This window comes from Centruroides vittatus, unplaced genomic scaffold, assembly GCF_030686945.1.
Source record: "Centruroides vittatus isolate TY-2023 unplaced genomic scaffold, ASM3068694v2 scaffold_2931, whole genome shotgun sequence".
Lineage (NCBI taxonomy): Eukaryota > Metazoa > Arthropoda > Arachnida > Scorpiones > Buthidae > Centruroides > Centruroides vittatus.
In genome coordinates, this window is record NW_027122696.1 from 457122 (window position 1) to 473848 (window position 16727).

Genomic DNA, 16727 nt, shown 5'->3' on the forward strand with positions numbered 1-16727 from the left:
ATAGCTATTTTATTCACTGGATTTGGCTAACTTCCATTCTCTGAAAAATCACGACCCCTTGTCCACTCTACGTTATCACACACTTCTTCCCACTCGGATTATATATAAATTAAGATGAATCGTTCTTTTATAGCGAGTTAGGACACGATTGTTCTTTTATCCTGACTGGTTCAAGAATCCTACACTAAACAAAGTTTTCAACAATATAAACTAATGCATAGTCATCCTAGACAAGTGGAGGATGTCCTACTGACCTTGAATCTCACAAATTTTATTATGGTTAACCATAAATTAATTGGATTATATTAAGAAATATTGTTTATTCTGTGTTCATTTTATGGTTGCCAATATGAAATCATACGATAAACATGAAATTATTTATTAGTGAAACCCAAGTAAATATAACATTTTTAAATAATTCGAATCTTTGTGAATATTTAGGAACGAAGTCATTAGTGGTTTACTTTTAAATTTTCGTCACATAAAACAAATTGAATATATTTTGCGCCAGTTTTGTTTCCACGTGTTTAAAGTTTAAAATAATTTTAAAATATTTCTAATATTCCAATTCTAGTGATAATAGATACTTTATTTATGTCTCTAATGTTATCAGGAATGAAGTGACGTTTGTACAGATGAGCGATTGCAATCGTTATGATTTATCTTTATATCTTAGTGTATAAGTAGTTATCAGTTTATTTTAGTCATATGCACAGCTGATTAATTCTTATTGATTTGAACAATCGACAGACAAAACTCTGCTTCTATTAAATCAGGTGAGTGATTTTAGTAACAGATTTACATACGAGTTTTACTAATTTATGTAGAGATATTTTTAAAATTTATCTAGAAATACTAAAATAATATCTATATAAATATTTTATATCGATTTATTGATAGCATTATAAAGTTGTTTCTGTTCTACAATCTTTGTTTATTGGAAGGACAAAGTTTCGATCAGTTTAAGTTTGTCCTTCAAACACACAAAATGTATTAATTTTCTTCGTTGAAAGTCACTTTTAATGTTTATATAATAATGTTAAAACGTAAATAATTTTTGTACTTTTATTTAAATAATAGAAAATAACTTATAGGCTACAAAAATAATGATTTACCCTTAGGTAAAATGTATTTAAATTTATTTATTGCGTAAAAGTACAAATTTATGGGTGATAAATTTACTACGAGTAGTTGGGAGAACTCTGGACTCTAAATTTGAATGTTTTAAAAGCCATTGAAAGAATGATTTAAAAACATTTAAAATGATCGTAACATATAATTTATCGTTAAAAATGTAATGCTTTATGAATTGGAAAATTTTTATGTAAAAATTCTCGAAAACGGAACAAGATAGGACGGAATAGCACTTCGCCTTAGAATTCTAGTTAATTCTTTTATTAATATACGGTTTAAAAGTTTAAAAAATCAATTAATTAACTTTCTTTAATTAATTTGTTTAAGATTTGAACAATTCATAGAAAATTAGAAAATTTGATTTTTGAAATTGTAAGCTGTAATCTAATTGAAAAATTAAATAGGATAAGACAAAGAGCTTTTGGTTCGGTCTTTCAGAATTTTTAGAAAAGGATTTTTCCATACGTAAAGCATTACATTTTACCAACTGATGCCTAAAAAAGGTTACAATCAGTCTTAAGTGAGAATGTCCCTAGAACTTGAGATTTACATAAAGCTTTCGAAAGCCGAAACTTGGCCTCTAAGAATTTTTTTTCATAGTTTTATCTGGATATATTTTGTGTTTTTATTTTAAAAAAATAAACCCCATTAGATATTTAAAACACATTAAAAATTTACTTACAGCAGCATCTAAACAGCTTATAATATCTATTCCAGGACAGAAAAAGTAAACTGAGGGATTATTAAGATGGATGCATTTCACAAAATGTTTCCTGAGGACAGTAAAGATTACCCCTGGGATGAGAATGCTCTTGAAGATTTTAAAAAACTTATAAGTAAGTATTTTCATAGACTTTATCGTACTGTATATAAAATATTCCGAACGTATTATTAAGACAGGAAATTTATATAATAATATATATTTCTCAATAATTCGTCTGCAGTTAAAAAAAATAAAATAAAATGTAGACCTATACATTCCTACTGTCTTTCACCTGTCCGTTCGTCTGCCTCTCCTTCTTAAATCTCAATAATGTAGTTAAACAGGTGAAATATTGAACGAGATATGGAAGGATTAGGAGCACCAAGTCCCGACTAACGGTATAGATTTTTTTGATCGAGAGAGACTTTATGTTATTTCAATTCGAATATTTTCCCCTGAAATGAGTTAATTAGATGACAGGTATAACTCTGTTGCAAACAGGAAAAGTTTGATGTGAGGGGGAGCGAAGACACGTAATTTCATGCAGAAAGCCTATAGTTTATATTAAATAAATTGAAAATATGATTAAAAATTTCAACACGGCATTCTATTGATGTCACAATAAGTAATTACTCGTTCTTTGATGAATTAAATTCGGAGATGGTTTAAGAATACAGAATTAATAACAGAATTAATAAAATAGTTTGAAATGTATCATAAGAAATTAGTACAATTTGACGTCAGACTTTTGCTATTTCATTCCAGTTAGAGTAGGTACAAACCTCGATGTAGCGCCATCATTTGTTTTCTTATGAAATTTCTGTAAATCCCTCTCGGCAGATCGACCACGTGTAACTCTACCGTAAAGAAATAAACCAAACCGAAGAATTTCAAACAATTAGTTATCTAAAACAGTGAAGTATACAGACAAGATCGAAGTTTCAGGGTGTGTATGTCATGTTATTTCACGAAGCGATCCTTAAACAATGTAAGATTGTACAGTACATTTATTAATTCACAGAAGCTAAAGCATTCCTAGTTTTACTTTTAAGAGGAATATTCATTAGCATTATATGAGAGGGGCGCGATATCGAGGTTCGATTACGTTATCAAGTTTCGAATTCCACATCTCTTCAGAAGATGCAGTGTCTGCTTCTATTGTTCCTTTTCATTTTATTGATGCTTGGTTCCCTTTATCAATCTTTTGCTCTGTTACAGTATTTTAATACAATTGCTTGCTTATCCTGTATCTTTTTTGATTTCAATATTTTCTTTCATTTTAAAATTAGGGATAATTGTTTTCTTTGTTTACGTACGGGAGTAACTCCAACAACGAGAGAGGAAGAAATTTTTTTAGTTGATATTATCTTTACGTGAGGGCTGTTGATTTCATATTTCTTTTTATTCCAGAAATGTTACTGTAGTTATTTAATTTCTCATATTAAATAAATTCCTTTTTATTATTTAAAAGTACTGCATTTCAAGCTGTGAAAAATGCATTGCAGTTGATATTACTTAGCATAGGCATGAAATTATATTTTTATGTTACCATGAAATTTTATGGCTACGCCAAAACACATAATATGCCTAGGTCATTTTCCTAGAATGACTCTATGAAATTCGGAACACACATCAATAAGTAATCTGTATGCACGTCAAGAATAAAGATATACTCATATTAAACATTTCTTGTTAATTATAGGATTTATAATTCAAAATATCAAGTGGTAATTTTAATATCCAATAATTTTGAAAATATGTAAAAATGTCTTTGGTTATGAATCTTACGATACTTTTTATAACAGTATTACTATTAAATGCCTCGTTTTATAATAAGTTTTAATCAATTTTTCAGTTGAAAATAAAATCAAATGCAAAATGGACGACAGGTTTCTTCTTGGATTTCTTCGTGGGATGAAATTTGATGTTGAAGGTTCACTTCAATTGCTTAGGAATTATTATTCTACAAGACTAGAATATCCGGCATATTTTAAAAATCTACTTCCATCGAAGTTAGAAAAAGCTTTATCTTCAAATTGTATGAAAGTTTTACCTCAGCCTGATCAAAATGGGCGATTTATTTGTATAGGACAATTGGGTAAGATTTCTAAATAGTTTTAATTTATTTTTTAACTTGTAAATAATTTATAGTAATTATATAATACGTTATTTATTAATTTACATTAACATACGTTATTTCTTAACACTTGTGAATGGAAGTTGTAATTACAGCCTGATGTTATTGCGATCAGAAAAGATATACATAATTTGTACATTTGAAAATTGAGTTGAATTATGACTGATGGAATAACACAGTGCAACGCTTCAGCGATTTATCAAAAAAGTTTTATTATCGGGAGGATAGAGGTGTGCCTACCAATGTCTGAACGGAAAAAAAATCATCAGTAGTAGGTCGCGGTTTTAGGCTTAACAATCTGGCTACACGTAGTTATCCGGATTTTCTTTCAGTATCTAGAACCAAAATTAGGCCCAGTTTCCAGTTTTTCAGAAAAGTCCTCCTAAAAGGCAACTACTCTCGGCATTGCGCATAAGTGTTGCACCGCCTTATTCTATAAATCCAATCCAAACGAATAATTCGGACAAGTTTTTATGGCAAATTGACTATTATTTTCGTGTGAAACACGTGAATAAAGTCCAGAATTCTCTGCGTAGCCAGCCACTTTGTAAAACGCGATTTCCTGTCCAACTTATAGTGTTTAGTGAGTTTATTCAATTCGCTATCGCTGTCTATAAAAGCTATCAAATCTCGCTGTTCTCTCTAAAATTTCATTTTTTTGTCATGCTAACTAGTAGTTGCTCAACAGTCAGATTTTAAGTTTAATGAACCGTAGATTAAACTTTATCATCCTCAAAACTACGGGAAAGTGTTCTCAGTTTACAAGACTATTAAGATCAAAGTCATTCATACGTATTTATTTTTTGTAATTCGAACAAAATTTTATTAGTAAAACTAATAATAAGTGCCATATATTTTGTATTCTTCAAGAGTGAATTTAACTCTAGTAACACACTATAAATATAAGAAATGAGTCACATTCAGTCTACTTGCTGCATAAGTTTCTTAACTGAGCAACGGGCATAATGACACAGATATGTCATTATGTCCATTGCGTATGTATGTCGTTTTGTCGATATAACGTTATAAAAAACAAAATTATAAAATAAATACAAAAATGATATTTTTAATGGAAAAAGTTATTTAAGTGCGACAACAACTTTTTGAGGGTTGAAATAAATGCTATACAAATAGATAAAATAGTTGAAAAACAATATACAAAAAACTTGTTGCAAGGAAAAAAACTTGTAACGTATCAACGCTTGTCGTCGGCCATGACACCCGAGCAAATGAGAGGAGTGCGTTCACGTTTTCACAGGATAGTAAAAGCCGCTCGAATAACGTTGTGTCGTGATCAGTTGCGCGCTTGAGACCGCCAAATCCGAATAATGTTGCCTATGTCATTATGTACGTATTTCTTCTACATATTAAATTTTAGACTTAGGCCTAGTTTTGTAGTTTTAACATAAAGTTGAAATGCAGTATACTTTTGCTAATTCGAACGAATAATGATACAGAGTTATACGAATTAGCATGGTTATATATATAATTAAAATAAAGTTAGAAAGACTACAGGCAAACAACTTTTCATTCTGAAGACTCTGGATATTACGCTGTAACACATGAAAGGATTATCCACAAATTTCAAGAGTCTAGAGGTTCAAGAGTTAAGGAACCATTAATATGTATCATGTCCAGAGTAATCATGATTAATATAATATAAAGCTTACACAAATGTAGTTACACAATTTATGAGCAACACAGATATTAGAGTATGTGAAAACAAATATACCACACCACAACACATAAACGTTGATCAAGGCGCACACTCCGCTTGCTAACAGCCACTAAGTACAACAAACACAACGCTACTGGACATTACTTAAATTAAGACGAACCTCCGGAAAATGAGGATGTGATGAAATTTCGAAATTTGTTCACTTTCGGAGTAAGAAAAGTGCACTGTATTTACTTATAAATAAGAGTATTTTAATTTATTCTTGATATTTTTTAATATACAGGACATTGGAATCCTTCAGAAGTACCTTTGATAGATACTTACCGCGTTACATTCCTCTTAGCAGATTTACTCTTCACTTTACACCAATGTCAAGAAAATGGAATAGTTTTAATTTTTGACACTAAAAATTTTACTTTTAAGCAAGTAATGGAATACACGCCAAAATTTATACATAACTTAGTGAGCTTAATAAGTGTAAGTATAAACTTTTACTTAACATTTTAATTTGTTTAAATTCAAAGTAGAAAATCATTAATATCTTTTATTAAGAAGGAACTTTATAAAGTGTCTATTATTATTATATATATTACAGAATTGTGTACGTTCTCAAAATCTGATTGTGGCAAATTTTCATCAAAACTTCGATCATAGTCCTAATTTCAGAGTATAATAGGTAGCCCGACACTCAATCGATAATAACGCCCTCTCTTATAATTAAAATTTAAAAAGCTGTCAAATTTGTAAAGCAAAAATTAAAATAAATTTCAAGATTATTATCTTTTGTTTCAAAAAAAAAATTCTATAGTTTTGTAGCAAAAGAAGAAAGTTATAATAAATTAAAAATTGTAATTAAAGATTCATTAACTGCGAAAAAGTAAACAAATAATAAACAAATAAATAAATAAATTATTAAAAATAATTATAAATCTAAAACTAAAATTAATACTAAATAAATTAAAAGTAAAAATAATTACTAAATTTAAAGGTAATAAAATAATAAAGCAGTTATTTGTTATGATATCGTCATAATGCTGAGCTGCAATTTTCAATCATAATTTTAATTAATTTAATTTAAAATATATGCTCTTCATCTCGAATTAGTAACGGCATGCTCCTGTACATCCTACCTTTATTTTAACAATAGAATCATGTTGGTCAGGTCATGACGAAGAGGAATGCTTGTAACCACATTGCAGGATGGGAAGAAGTGATAGAAACATTCAAATCATTAAAAGAACAAACAGAGTTATGCAAAAGATACCTGTTTATTCCATAACGAGTATGGCCTCAGTAAAGGTCGCTATATAGCGAGACATACTATCAATGAGATGAATAAAGTTTGCTTGAGGCATCCCTTGCCAAGCTGCGTTACCTCGTGCGCACATCGTCTACAATATATGACGGTGATCTCTAGTTCACCTCACTTCGGATGAGGTACCACATGTGTTCTATTGGCGAAAAAACTGACGGCCAGGGAATGATGTGAATTCCCTTTGGGCTGGTGAAAGTTGTGACATGCAGTCAGGAATTGTCAGGCTGAAACACCGTGTTGGGTGTATCCTGCACCAATAGCTAGAGCATACGCCGTACAATTCGTTAATATAATGGTTTTAAAAAATTAGAAATGCTAACAACGAGTAAATTCTTTACTAAATTCGACCTGTTTCGAGATATGACACATGGCTTCTCTGTATCTTCCCACTCCAAAACCTTTAACCCTTCGTCACGCGCCTAGTGCCGATTCGGCACCAATCGATTTTTAATTAGTTCGTGTAAAAATTCTAATTGTCCGAAAAATCTGAAAAAATTATTACCTGTCTAATTTTTCTTCAATTTTATGATGCGCTATTCATTTTTTGCTTAAAGCGTTCCGTTATTTTTAATTAATTATTGGTGCCAAATCGGCACTATGGCGCGCGTTATCTCGGATTTCAATTTTCAAATTTCCCGCCAGTTGTTGTTACTAAAAATAGCCGCAGCGGTGGCGCGCGCGCGCGCTTCTTTGTTTATAATGGCGTTATTTTAAAGTGAATTACTTCTAATAAACTGAAATTTGATCAGAAATAATTTAAATTTTTCCATTGGTATTTTTAAATGTTTTTATAAAGTTTTATGACATCATCACATTTTTCTAAGTGAAAGTAAACAATTTGTTAGCCATTTTACTATCAGCTGATAGAAAGGGGAGTTTTTGAAAACAAAGTAATAAAGCGATTAGTAGTTTCTTCTTTTTGACAGTTGAGGACTAGCGAGTCTATTATTTTTGCTAGAAAAAACAAGCTTTACTACTCTGAGGTTAAAAATAATACAATTTCGTGAAATTTAATAAATCTGATGTCAATAAATAAAATTATTTATAGTGAGTTGATGTTTTTTAAGTTTAATTTTTGCATTTACAAATCAAATTACAGAAAATATAATAAAAATTTCATTTTTTATTACACCAACGAGTATTTTATTCTGTTAGATAGTAGAGAAATCGAGGATGTAATGACATTTTTATGACCATCACGCGATTGTTTTTTCTTCTCCCCGGCCATGCTGTTTTTGCGTTTTATATAAATTTTGTCGTTGATACAAGCGTCCAAGTCGAAGTTCAATCTTTCTATTTGACATTTAACACCTATGATCAAGTCACACCTGCGACTTACGTTGTTTATTTCGTACCTTCACGACATATTGATGTTACACAGTCCTTTTTCTAGAGAAATTTTTCTATTTCTCTTACGTTTTGCGAGGTATTTGGACCCTGTCTGGAATCTCACATGTACAATAGTACACATTTCAATAGACGATATAAAAAATCGCTTGTAAAATACATATGAACTATGCACATAAAAATGTAGCATCGAAAATGTTAAGTTTTATAAAATACATTTTTTCCCCTATATTTTGTCTTTCATGAATTGGAATATTCTTTTATTGCTGTTGGTTTAATACTTATAGATCATATGGGTTTTATGAGGGTTTTTTTTTTTGTTTGCCGTCTTTTCAAATATGTATTATTGTTCTAAGAATGTAAATAAACTTTCAAATAAATGGTATAACTCTAGTACCTGTCTTCAGATGAATCCAGAAATGGAATGTTTTAAAATTTTCAATTTTTGCCGTAAAAACACTGAATGATAGGTAAAATAATAATTATAATTACTTAAATAAATAAAAATTTTATTGGAACTACTGTCATAAAACTTCGTAAGATGATACCAAACTACAAATAAATAAAATAAATCAATCTCCTGTCAAATTGTATTTTTTTAAATTAAAACTTCGATTCCCAAACAAGGTTAGGCTTGGTCTAGGGCAGTAATTATTGAGTCACGTGACAGAAAAGGGAGCTTACAAAAAATTTACCAAATAAGGAACCCTATTCACATATTTCCATATTTGGTAAATTTTAGTCCTCTCCCTTCTCTGTCACGTGACTTTTTACTCTGATACTATATAAGTGCAGTTTTTTCGCATTAGCTCGTCATTGTTTTTGTTGCTGTTTTTGGTTTCGAGTATAGTTCTTCTTTTTTACGATTGTGTTAAAACAGCGCTATGGATAAAAGTAATTTTTACTTGCTTTCATCTTCGGAGATAACAGAGATGATTGAAGATGATGATGATGTTTTTTCTTCGGAGGAAGAGGATGATATTTTGGAGCAGCGAAAATCGGACTCTGAATCTGAACAATCTTGTTCAGACCTAGACGAGGTTAGTACTTCTGGTTCATTTTTTATGGGTAAAGACCGTGTAACTAGGTGGAATAAGGAAATGCCCCTTCAAACTCAGAGGAGAGAGAAAGAAAATATTATAACTCATTTGCCTGGCCCAAATGGAAGAGCAAAGTTCGTCAAAACACCTTCGGAATGCTGGAAGTTATTTTTTGATGACGATATATTAAATCATATTGTCGAAAATACAAATAAGTATATAGAGAGAATAAAAGAAAAATTTAGCCGCGAGCGTGATGCCATCTCAACAAATATTTGTGAAATAAAAGCTTTTATAGGAATATTGTTTGCATGTGCGGTGATGAAATTAAATACAGTAAATTTGCGAGATATTTGGACCTCCGATGGTTTCGGAATAGAAATTATAAAACCTGTGATGTCAGAGAAAAGATTTAGTTTTCTAATAAGAGCGTTAAGATTTGACGATAAAGCTACTAGAAATGATCGTCGTAATACTGACAAACTCGCTGCGGTGCGAGATTTTTTTGAGAAATTTGTTACTAATTGCCAAAAGAATTATTACCCATCGGAATATTTAACTATAGACGAGATGTTGGAGGCATTTAAGGGCAGATGCCAATTCCGGCAATATATTCCAAGCAAGCCGTCAAAATATGGGATAAAAATTTTTGCCTTGACAGATTCAAGGACTTTTTATAGTAGCAACTTAGAAGTATATGCGGGAATGCAACCGCAGGGCCAATATTTCACAAGTAATTCTCCTAAAGATGTTGTGTTAAGATTATGTAAACCCGTAGCAGGCTCTGGAAGGAATATAACATTTGATAATTGGTTTACGAGTTACGAACTTGCATTAAAATTATTAGACATAAAGCTGACGTCAGTCGGTACTTTAAAAAAAAATAAAAGAGAAATACCGCCAGAGTTCATTACTTCGAGAAACAGAACTGTATTCAGTAGCATGTTTGGATTCCAAAAAAAGTGTACTTTAGTTTCATATTCTCCCAAAAGAAATAAAGTAACTCTCTTACTATCAACTTTACACCACAACAATAGCATTGATTCTTCAACCGAGGAAAAAAACAAACCCGAAATCGTAACGTTTTACAATCTTACAAAGGGAGGCGTCGACGTTGTTGATAAACTGGCGTCACGTTATAATTGCGCAAGATACTGCCGACGCTGGCCCCTTGTTATTTTTTATAGTTTGCTAAATATTTCGGCCGTAAATTCTCATGTCATTTATTATCTGAATAATAAACTTCCACAAAATCAACGCAGAAGACACTTCATGAAACTGCTATCGATCGAACTAATGACTCCGCAATTAAAATTACGTGCACAAAAAGAAAATTTACCCAGAAACATTAGAACGGCAGCCCTTCAATTCTCTAAATTGCAACATGAAACATCAGAATCGGAATCAGAATCAACAACAGCATCAACAGGGACATCACCGGCATCAACATCAGTAGCATCCACATCTGCGGCATCCACATCTGCAGCATCAACATCACGGAAGCGATCATCCTGTTCTGATTGCGGTTATAAAAAAGGCAGAAAGACGACAAATAAATGTTTTCGATGTAATAAATACATTTGTGGTGAGCACTCACATAATTTATGTAAGTCATGTATAGAAAGTTCAGAAAGAACAATAGAATTAGAAAGTTAATACTATATGAACGTATTCATTTTTTATATTACCTATTTTTCTGTATTTCTTTTATTTTCTGGGTTAGGCATAAGGGGTTGCTTTCAGTGACTTGCAAACAGGACCTTTTGAATATTGTCCAACAAATGAACGATATTTATAGATATATATATCAATAAAAATTGTTTATTTGTTGAATACTGCATCTAAAAAATCCTGTTTGCAAGTCACTGAAAGCAACCCCTTATGCCTAACCCAGAAAATAAAAAATTAACTTTTTTTGCATACGTTAATTATAATTCTTGCAATACAAGATGTACATAAAATTTTAGCATTGTATAATGTAAAATGTATAAACGAATAATAGAAATGAATATTTAAATGTATAAATAAATAATATATAATATAATTTTATCTGTATTACCAATTTATGCTGTTTATCTTAATTATTATTTATATAACTCTTGTATTGAAAGTAGAATAGATGTAAGCAAGAGACGAGATAATTGACATCTAGGCGTTAAGTGTCGCCTGGATGTCAATTTTCTCGTCTCTTGCTTATTCAGAGATCGGCGTGAAGTCCACCATCGTCAGGATTATTATAGATCTAATAGAATAGATGTAAAAAACATTTTGGTATAGTATAAACATTTTTTTCTATTATATTTTTGTTCCGTTTTTTTTATTTTTTAAATACACTCAGTAATTAATATATATTATTCCTATATAGATTTATTAATTATAATAAACATACACTATTTAATATTATATGAAAATAACACTTTTTAATTAACATCTGAAATGAAGAAGTAATTGAATCGAGTCCCATCGCCATCTTTAATAACGCGCGACAGTAATTAATTGATTCTGAGCGCTTCGCGTTGCATCAATTTAAATAATTTATAAAAATTAAAATTATAAATATGTTTATAAAATAATTGACGATATCTGTTCGTAATAGTATTGTAAAACACACTGTACTTATAGTTTAGCATTTCTGATAAATTTTAATAAATATCTGAATTTTCGTATATTTTATATATAAAAATCGAAGAAAAAAAAATAAATTTGTAAAACTTAATAAAAAAAATATCTACAACTTCATAACACATATAAGTATGAGAATCCATCAAAAAAAGATAGTTAATAATAATTAAAATTGAGAAAAAAAATAAAACTTTCAAGGTAAGGTAATTTCTGTGGTAAAATGTGAGGTAAGCGATCACGTGACGCCCGTCTCCCCATCTTCTGTAACCAAAACGGACGAGGTTGAAATAAAAGCCTAATCACCAGTAGAACTAAAAACAAACATCGGCGCGTGCCTAGAGCAATAAACTTGAACAGGAGCGAAGATGAAACACGACACTTTGTAATTTATGCTAATTACCTTCTAATATTAAAAAATTAAAATCATCAATAAATTATGATGAAATTAAAACTTTTTTGACTGAATTCGATTACAAACATATTAGTAAACTGGATTAAAGTAAAAATACCCGTTTTCCGATGTTAAATTTTTATTAATTAATTTTTTAAATTGGTGCCGAATTGACCGAGCGCGCGTGATTTCGATTTGACTGAGCGCGCGCGTGACGAAGGGTTAACCACTAAAATTTAATATCATCGGTGTTATTTACATACAAGCTATGATAATGAATTTTTCGTTTTTTGATCGTTATCACTTATGGTATCCTTAGTGAATACTTTAAATAACATTGAAATTGAACGTAACACAGGTGTTGACTGGTGTAGGGTTTGGAATCGCTAGGCGAGCGATTTCCGCCCTGGGTTGTTATAACGAACTTTCATAACGGAAAAGTCGTTAGGATCGGCGGTAGAAACGACCGTTAGGAAATTCCGTGGGAAGAACCGTTAAGTTTCAAATCGTCGACCGACAGACGATTGGCCGGCGGGAAGTGACCGTTGGCGGCCGTTGCGGGAACATTCAAATTGGATTGCGGACGATTCGAACGTTGGGTCTATTTAAGCCGTAGTTTCAGCGGGTATCAGAAGCTCGTATCGTAGGTTCGTATCAGGATCGGCTGAGTTCGGATCGGAGGTGATCGGATCGGATCAAGGGGGATCGTGGTTATCAAGGTGCTAACTAACTCTCTCGTTGGAAGTTACGCGGTTGAGTACGAACTTGTTCCTGACTCGGAGGTTTTGTTAATTACAAGTCTGTTTGATCGTAAGGAGTTCTTTCGACGAATTTGTACGGGAATAGTCGGTTGTTGTTGGAATTAGTGGTTGTGCATATTTAATTGTAACTCTAAAGTGGATTATTTTGTACATTTACTGTAAATATAAATTTGTGTCTTCGTCAAACCGACTGAGTGGTTTATTTTGAACATTACTACTGGCCACTTACCTGATAACAGAATTACTAATATCATAAAATCTGCTACACAATAAACTACAGTAGATTAACAAATTAACACCAGAAGTGATAAAAGCAAATTAAAAATTAATTTTTTGTTATTACTTTCAATTAACGTTGGAAGCTCCTAAAAAGCGTTTAGTGTGACTTTTTCGTCGTTACTTTAATAAAATTCAAAAATCCAAATTTAAATAAAAGAGAACTCTCTAAACACGTACTAGTAGCCGCAAGCGTAAAACAATCATGAATGATAATGATTTTTTATTCAATAAAAATATAAATACGACTTTTACAAAGAAATAACTTTGCATGTTGTCCTCCTTTTTCACCGTTCACACCATCAGCAGTCCTTGAACAATTCACACAAATTTCGGATACGACCTTTCTTTGTAGGCTGCTGCCTCCGCAAAAGAATGTAAAACAGGTAAAGCAGATTTTTTACTTAAAATGTAATTTTTACGATTGTGGCATTAGCACCAGAAGACGCTTTACCTGTTTTACATTCTTTTGCGGAGGCAGCAGCCTACAAAGGAAGGTCGTCTCCGAAATTTGTGTGAATTGTTCAAGGACTGCTGATGGTGCGAACGGTGAAAAAGGAGGACAACATGCAAAGTTATTTCTTTATAAAAGTCGTATTTATAGTTTTTAAATGTAAATAGCGCCGGCCACGTACCTATATTGGATTTTTACTTAATAATGTTTTTCTTTAACATTCTCTTATTTTATAGGGCTGCAATTTGCAGAAATTGTACACCTATAAATTTCCATTGTTGTCCTTCTGTCTCTCCTTCTTTAATGTCGAAAATGGAGTTACACAATCGACACCCGTCTAATTATACAGGAAATTGCGATGAAAACCGAAAATCCTGTTATTTTAATTCAAACATTCTCTCCTAAAATGCGTTAGATAGATGACCTTTGTTAAAGGAAATGTATGATTTACAGGGGCACGACACTACTGACTTGAAATGGAGAGCATGTAATTTGAATTAAATGAATTAAAATTATGATTAAAATTGTTGCCCGGCATTGTGAAAGCGTAAGAATAAATACAAGTAATTTCTCGTTCTACGTAACGTTCCATTACCTGAGAATAACTGTTAAAAACAGTTAAAAACTTTTGTTCTTATAATAAATTTGTTTATCTTAATTGAAATATATGTGATAGTTGGTGCTTTCGTTATAAATATTTTATTTAAAATTTAAAGCTGTGGTTTTCATAGTTTTTCACTTTTAAAAATATGAATTTCCCGTAAAATTAAAATCAAATGTATATTTTTAAAATTCTCCTTTTGTTCTAATCCTTCCAAACTAACAGAAACCATTTTATTTATATACCTTTAATTTAGTAATTGAAAAAATTAGTTAACTTTATTGAATTTTTCCTTCTTTACGTTAGAATGATTGCAATCAACTGTTTATCAAAGAAATGCATTACGTCAATTTAAACTCCATTGTCAAAGGATTATTGAAACTTTCTCTGCCACTTTTTCCAGCAAAGATACGAAATAAAGTAAGTACTTCTAAAGAATAAAACAAAAAAGGATGTATTTTAAAAAAAGCATATTTTTTAAACTAATTACGTTTTATCTATTGTTTATGATTCATTTATGGAAACAATATGTCAAGTTGTGCAACGTACTGTACATTTCTTTTTAAAAGGCTTCATTATTGACAAATTACATAAGAATGTTTTAAAAATATGAATTTAAATAATTATATCGTTGCACGTATTGTTTGATATTCTGAAAGTTTTGTTAATCAAAATTACACTTAATTTGTTAAACTAGTGACATTTTTCTCAAGAGTATTTTTTCTTTCCTTCGATTTCCTTTCCTTCCTTTCTTTCCTTTCCTTTTCTTTTTTCGTCTTGCAAACGCAAGAGTCAAACGTTTATGACGATATTGCTGAAAACTGTTCATTAAGATATTCCAAACGTATTACAGTAGAGAACCGAAAAATCGGAATCAATTGGGGACTGGGATTGTTAGATTAGTGATTTGTTCCGATTACCGATTATGTACGAAAAAAATATATTAACCTGTCCGATGTTCAAATTTTTCTCCATTGCGTGTCGCTTCGTGTTGAATTTTCGTCGATTTTAAGCCTAACGAAAATTTTTATAATAATAATCGAGGCTATCGTATCGTTAAAAATAATTTCTTCATTTTGTACAAACAAAATAAATATATTGAAGAATATAAAAACATAAAAATTATACTTTAGAAATAAATCTAGTATCAAAAAACGTTCGATTCAGCACGACACAGTCCGACTGAAAATCGTTCCGATTACCGGGGTTCCGATTAACGAGTATGTACTGTATATTCAATTACAGAAACAGTATCCGAATGGATGACTGAAAACATCCCCTTTAATAATTAAATAAAACCCTGTATAATGCACAGAGAAAAAATTCTGCTAACAAGAGTACACAGTTGGCATCAGTCACTGAATTTTTTAAAGTTATATTATTACTAATGTATAGAGTATATAAAATATATAATACAATATCTCTTTTTGATTTTCCTCCACAATCATGAAGCTCTTACATTAATTAGTAAATATATAATTGTTGATGATGTCAAAGAAGGAATTCAGCTAGTTAAGTTACTCTTCATAAAATTATGAATTTATTATTTAATTTCAAACAGTCATTTATAATTACAATATAAGATAAAAAAACAGATAACGGATCATTCACAGATAATCCGACATATTAGTTATCAACATTCTCTCTCTGTATGCAATTGCTAAATAAGTTGTTTTTTTTTGGCAAAAATAAGCTTATATATAGTCGTAAAGTTATATTGCATGGAAGTGATTTTTGTAACGTAAAAATTAGAGAAGGAAATGAATATTAATCACGTGATTTATTGATTTTTAATAAGTTTAATATCTTATTTACAGATATTTCCACATAGTGAGATGGCATCATTACATGAATTCATTCATCCAGAATTTCTTCCTGTTGAATATGGAGGAGAATTACCAGACTTCGATTTCAGTGAATACTTTGAAGTAGTAAGACAAAATGAAGAATTTTATGTAAATAACGAAGAATTTGTGAAAAACTACAATGAAGCGGTTCAATAAATATTTTTTCAGAAATTCAAATACATTCCTCTGGTTAATATAAACTGTTAACAAATACGAAAATTTATAAGAAAAGTTTATATTTTTTTAAAGGAAATCGAAGAATTATATAACACTTACTGAAGAGAATCAGTCTTTGAAGTGATACAATTACATATCATGATCTTTGGTGTCTTCAATACTTAATTAAATAATTTAGAATACGGATAAAATATTGTACAAAGTATTAAATGAACTAAAAAGTTATAAATATTTTTGAAATTTC

The 16727-nt window shown here is 30.6% G+C and overlaps 2 protein-coding genes across 2 annotated transcripts; both read left to right on the forward strand.

Moving 5' to 3' along the window:
• The first annotated feature begins 712 nt into the window (after positions 1–712).
• Positions 713–6325, forward strand: LOC136987958 (alpha-tocopherol transfer protein-like). The gene is made up of 5 exons (XM_067285726.1): positions 713–776; positions 1819–1970; positions 3693–3935; positions 5936–6129; positions 6248–6325. The coding sequence occupies exons 2-5, from the start codon at positions 1883–1885 to the stop codon at positions 6323–6325; spliced, it is 603 nt and encodes a 200-aa protein (XP_067141827.1). The 5' UTR covers positions 713–776; positions 1819–1882.
• A 2873-nt stretch (positions 6326–9198) lies between these two features.
• LOC136987959 (piggyBac transposable element-derived protein 4-like) lies at positions 9199–16462 on the forward strand. The gene is made up of 2 exons (XM_067285727.1): positions 9199–10353; positions 16277–16462. The coding sequence occupies exons 1-2, from the start codon at positions 9199–9201 to the stop codon at positions 16460–16462; spliced, it is 1341 nt and encodes a 446-aa protein (XP_067141828.1).
• The last annotated feature ends 265 nt before the right edge of the window (positions 16463–16727 follow it).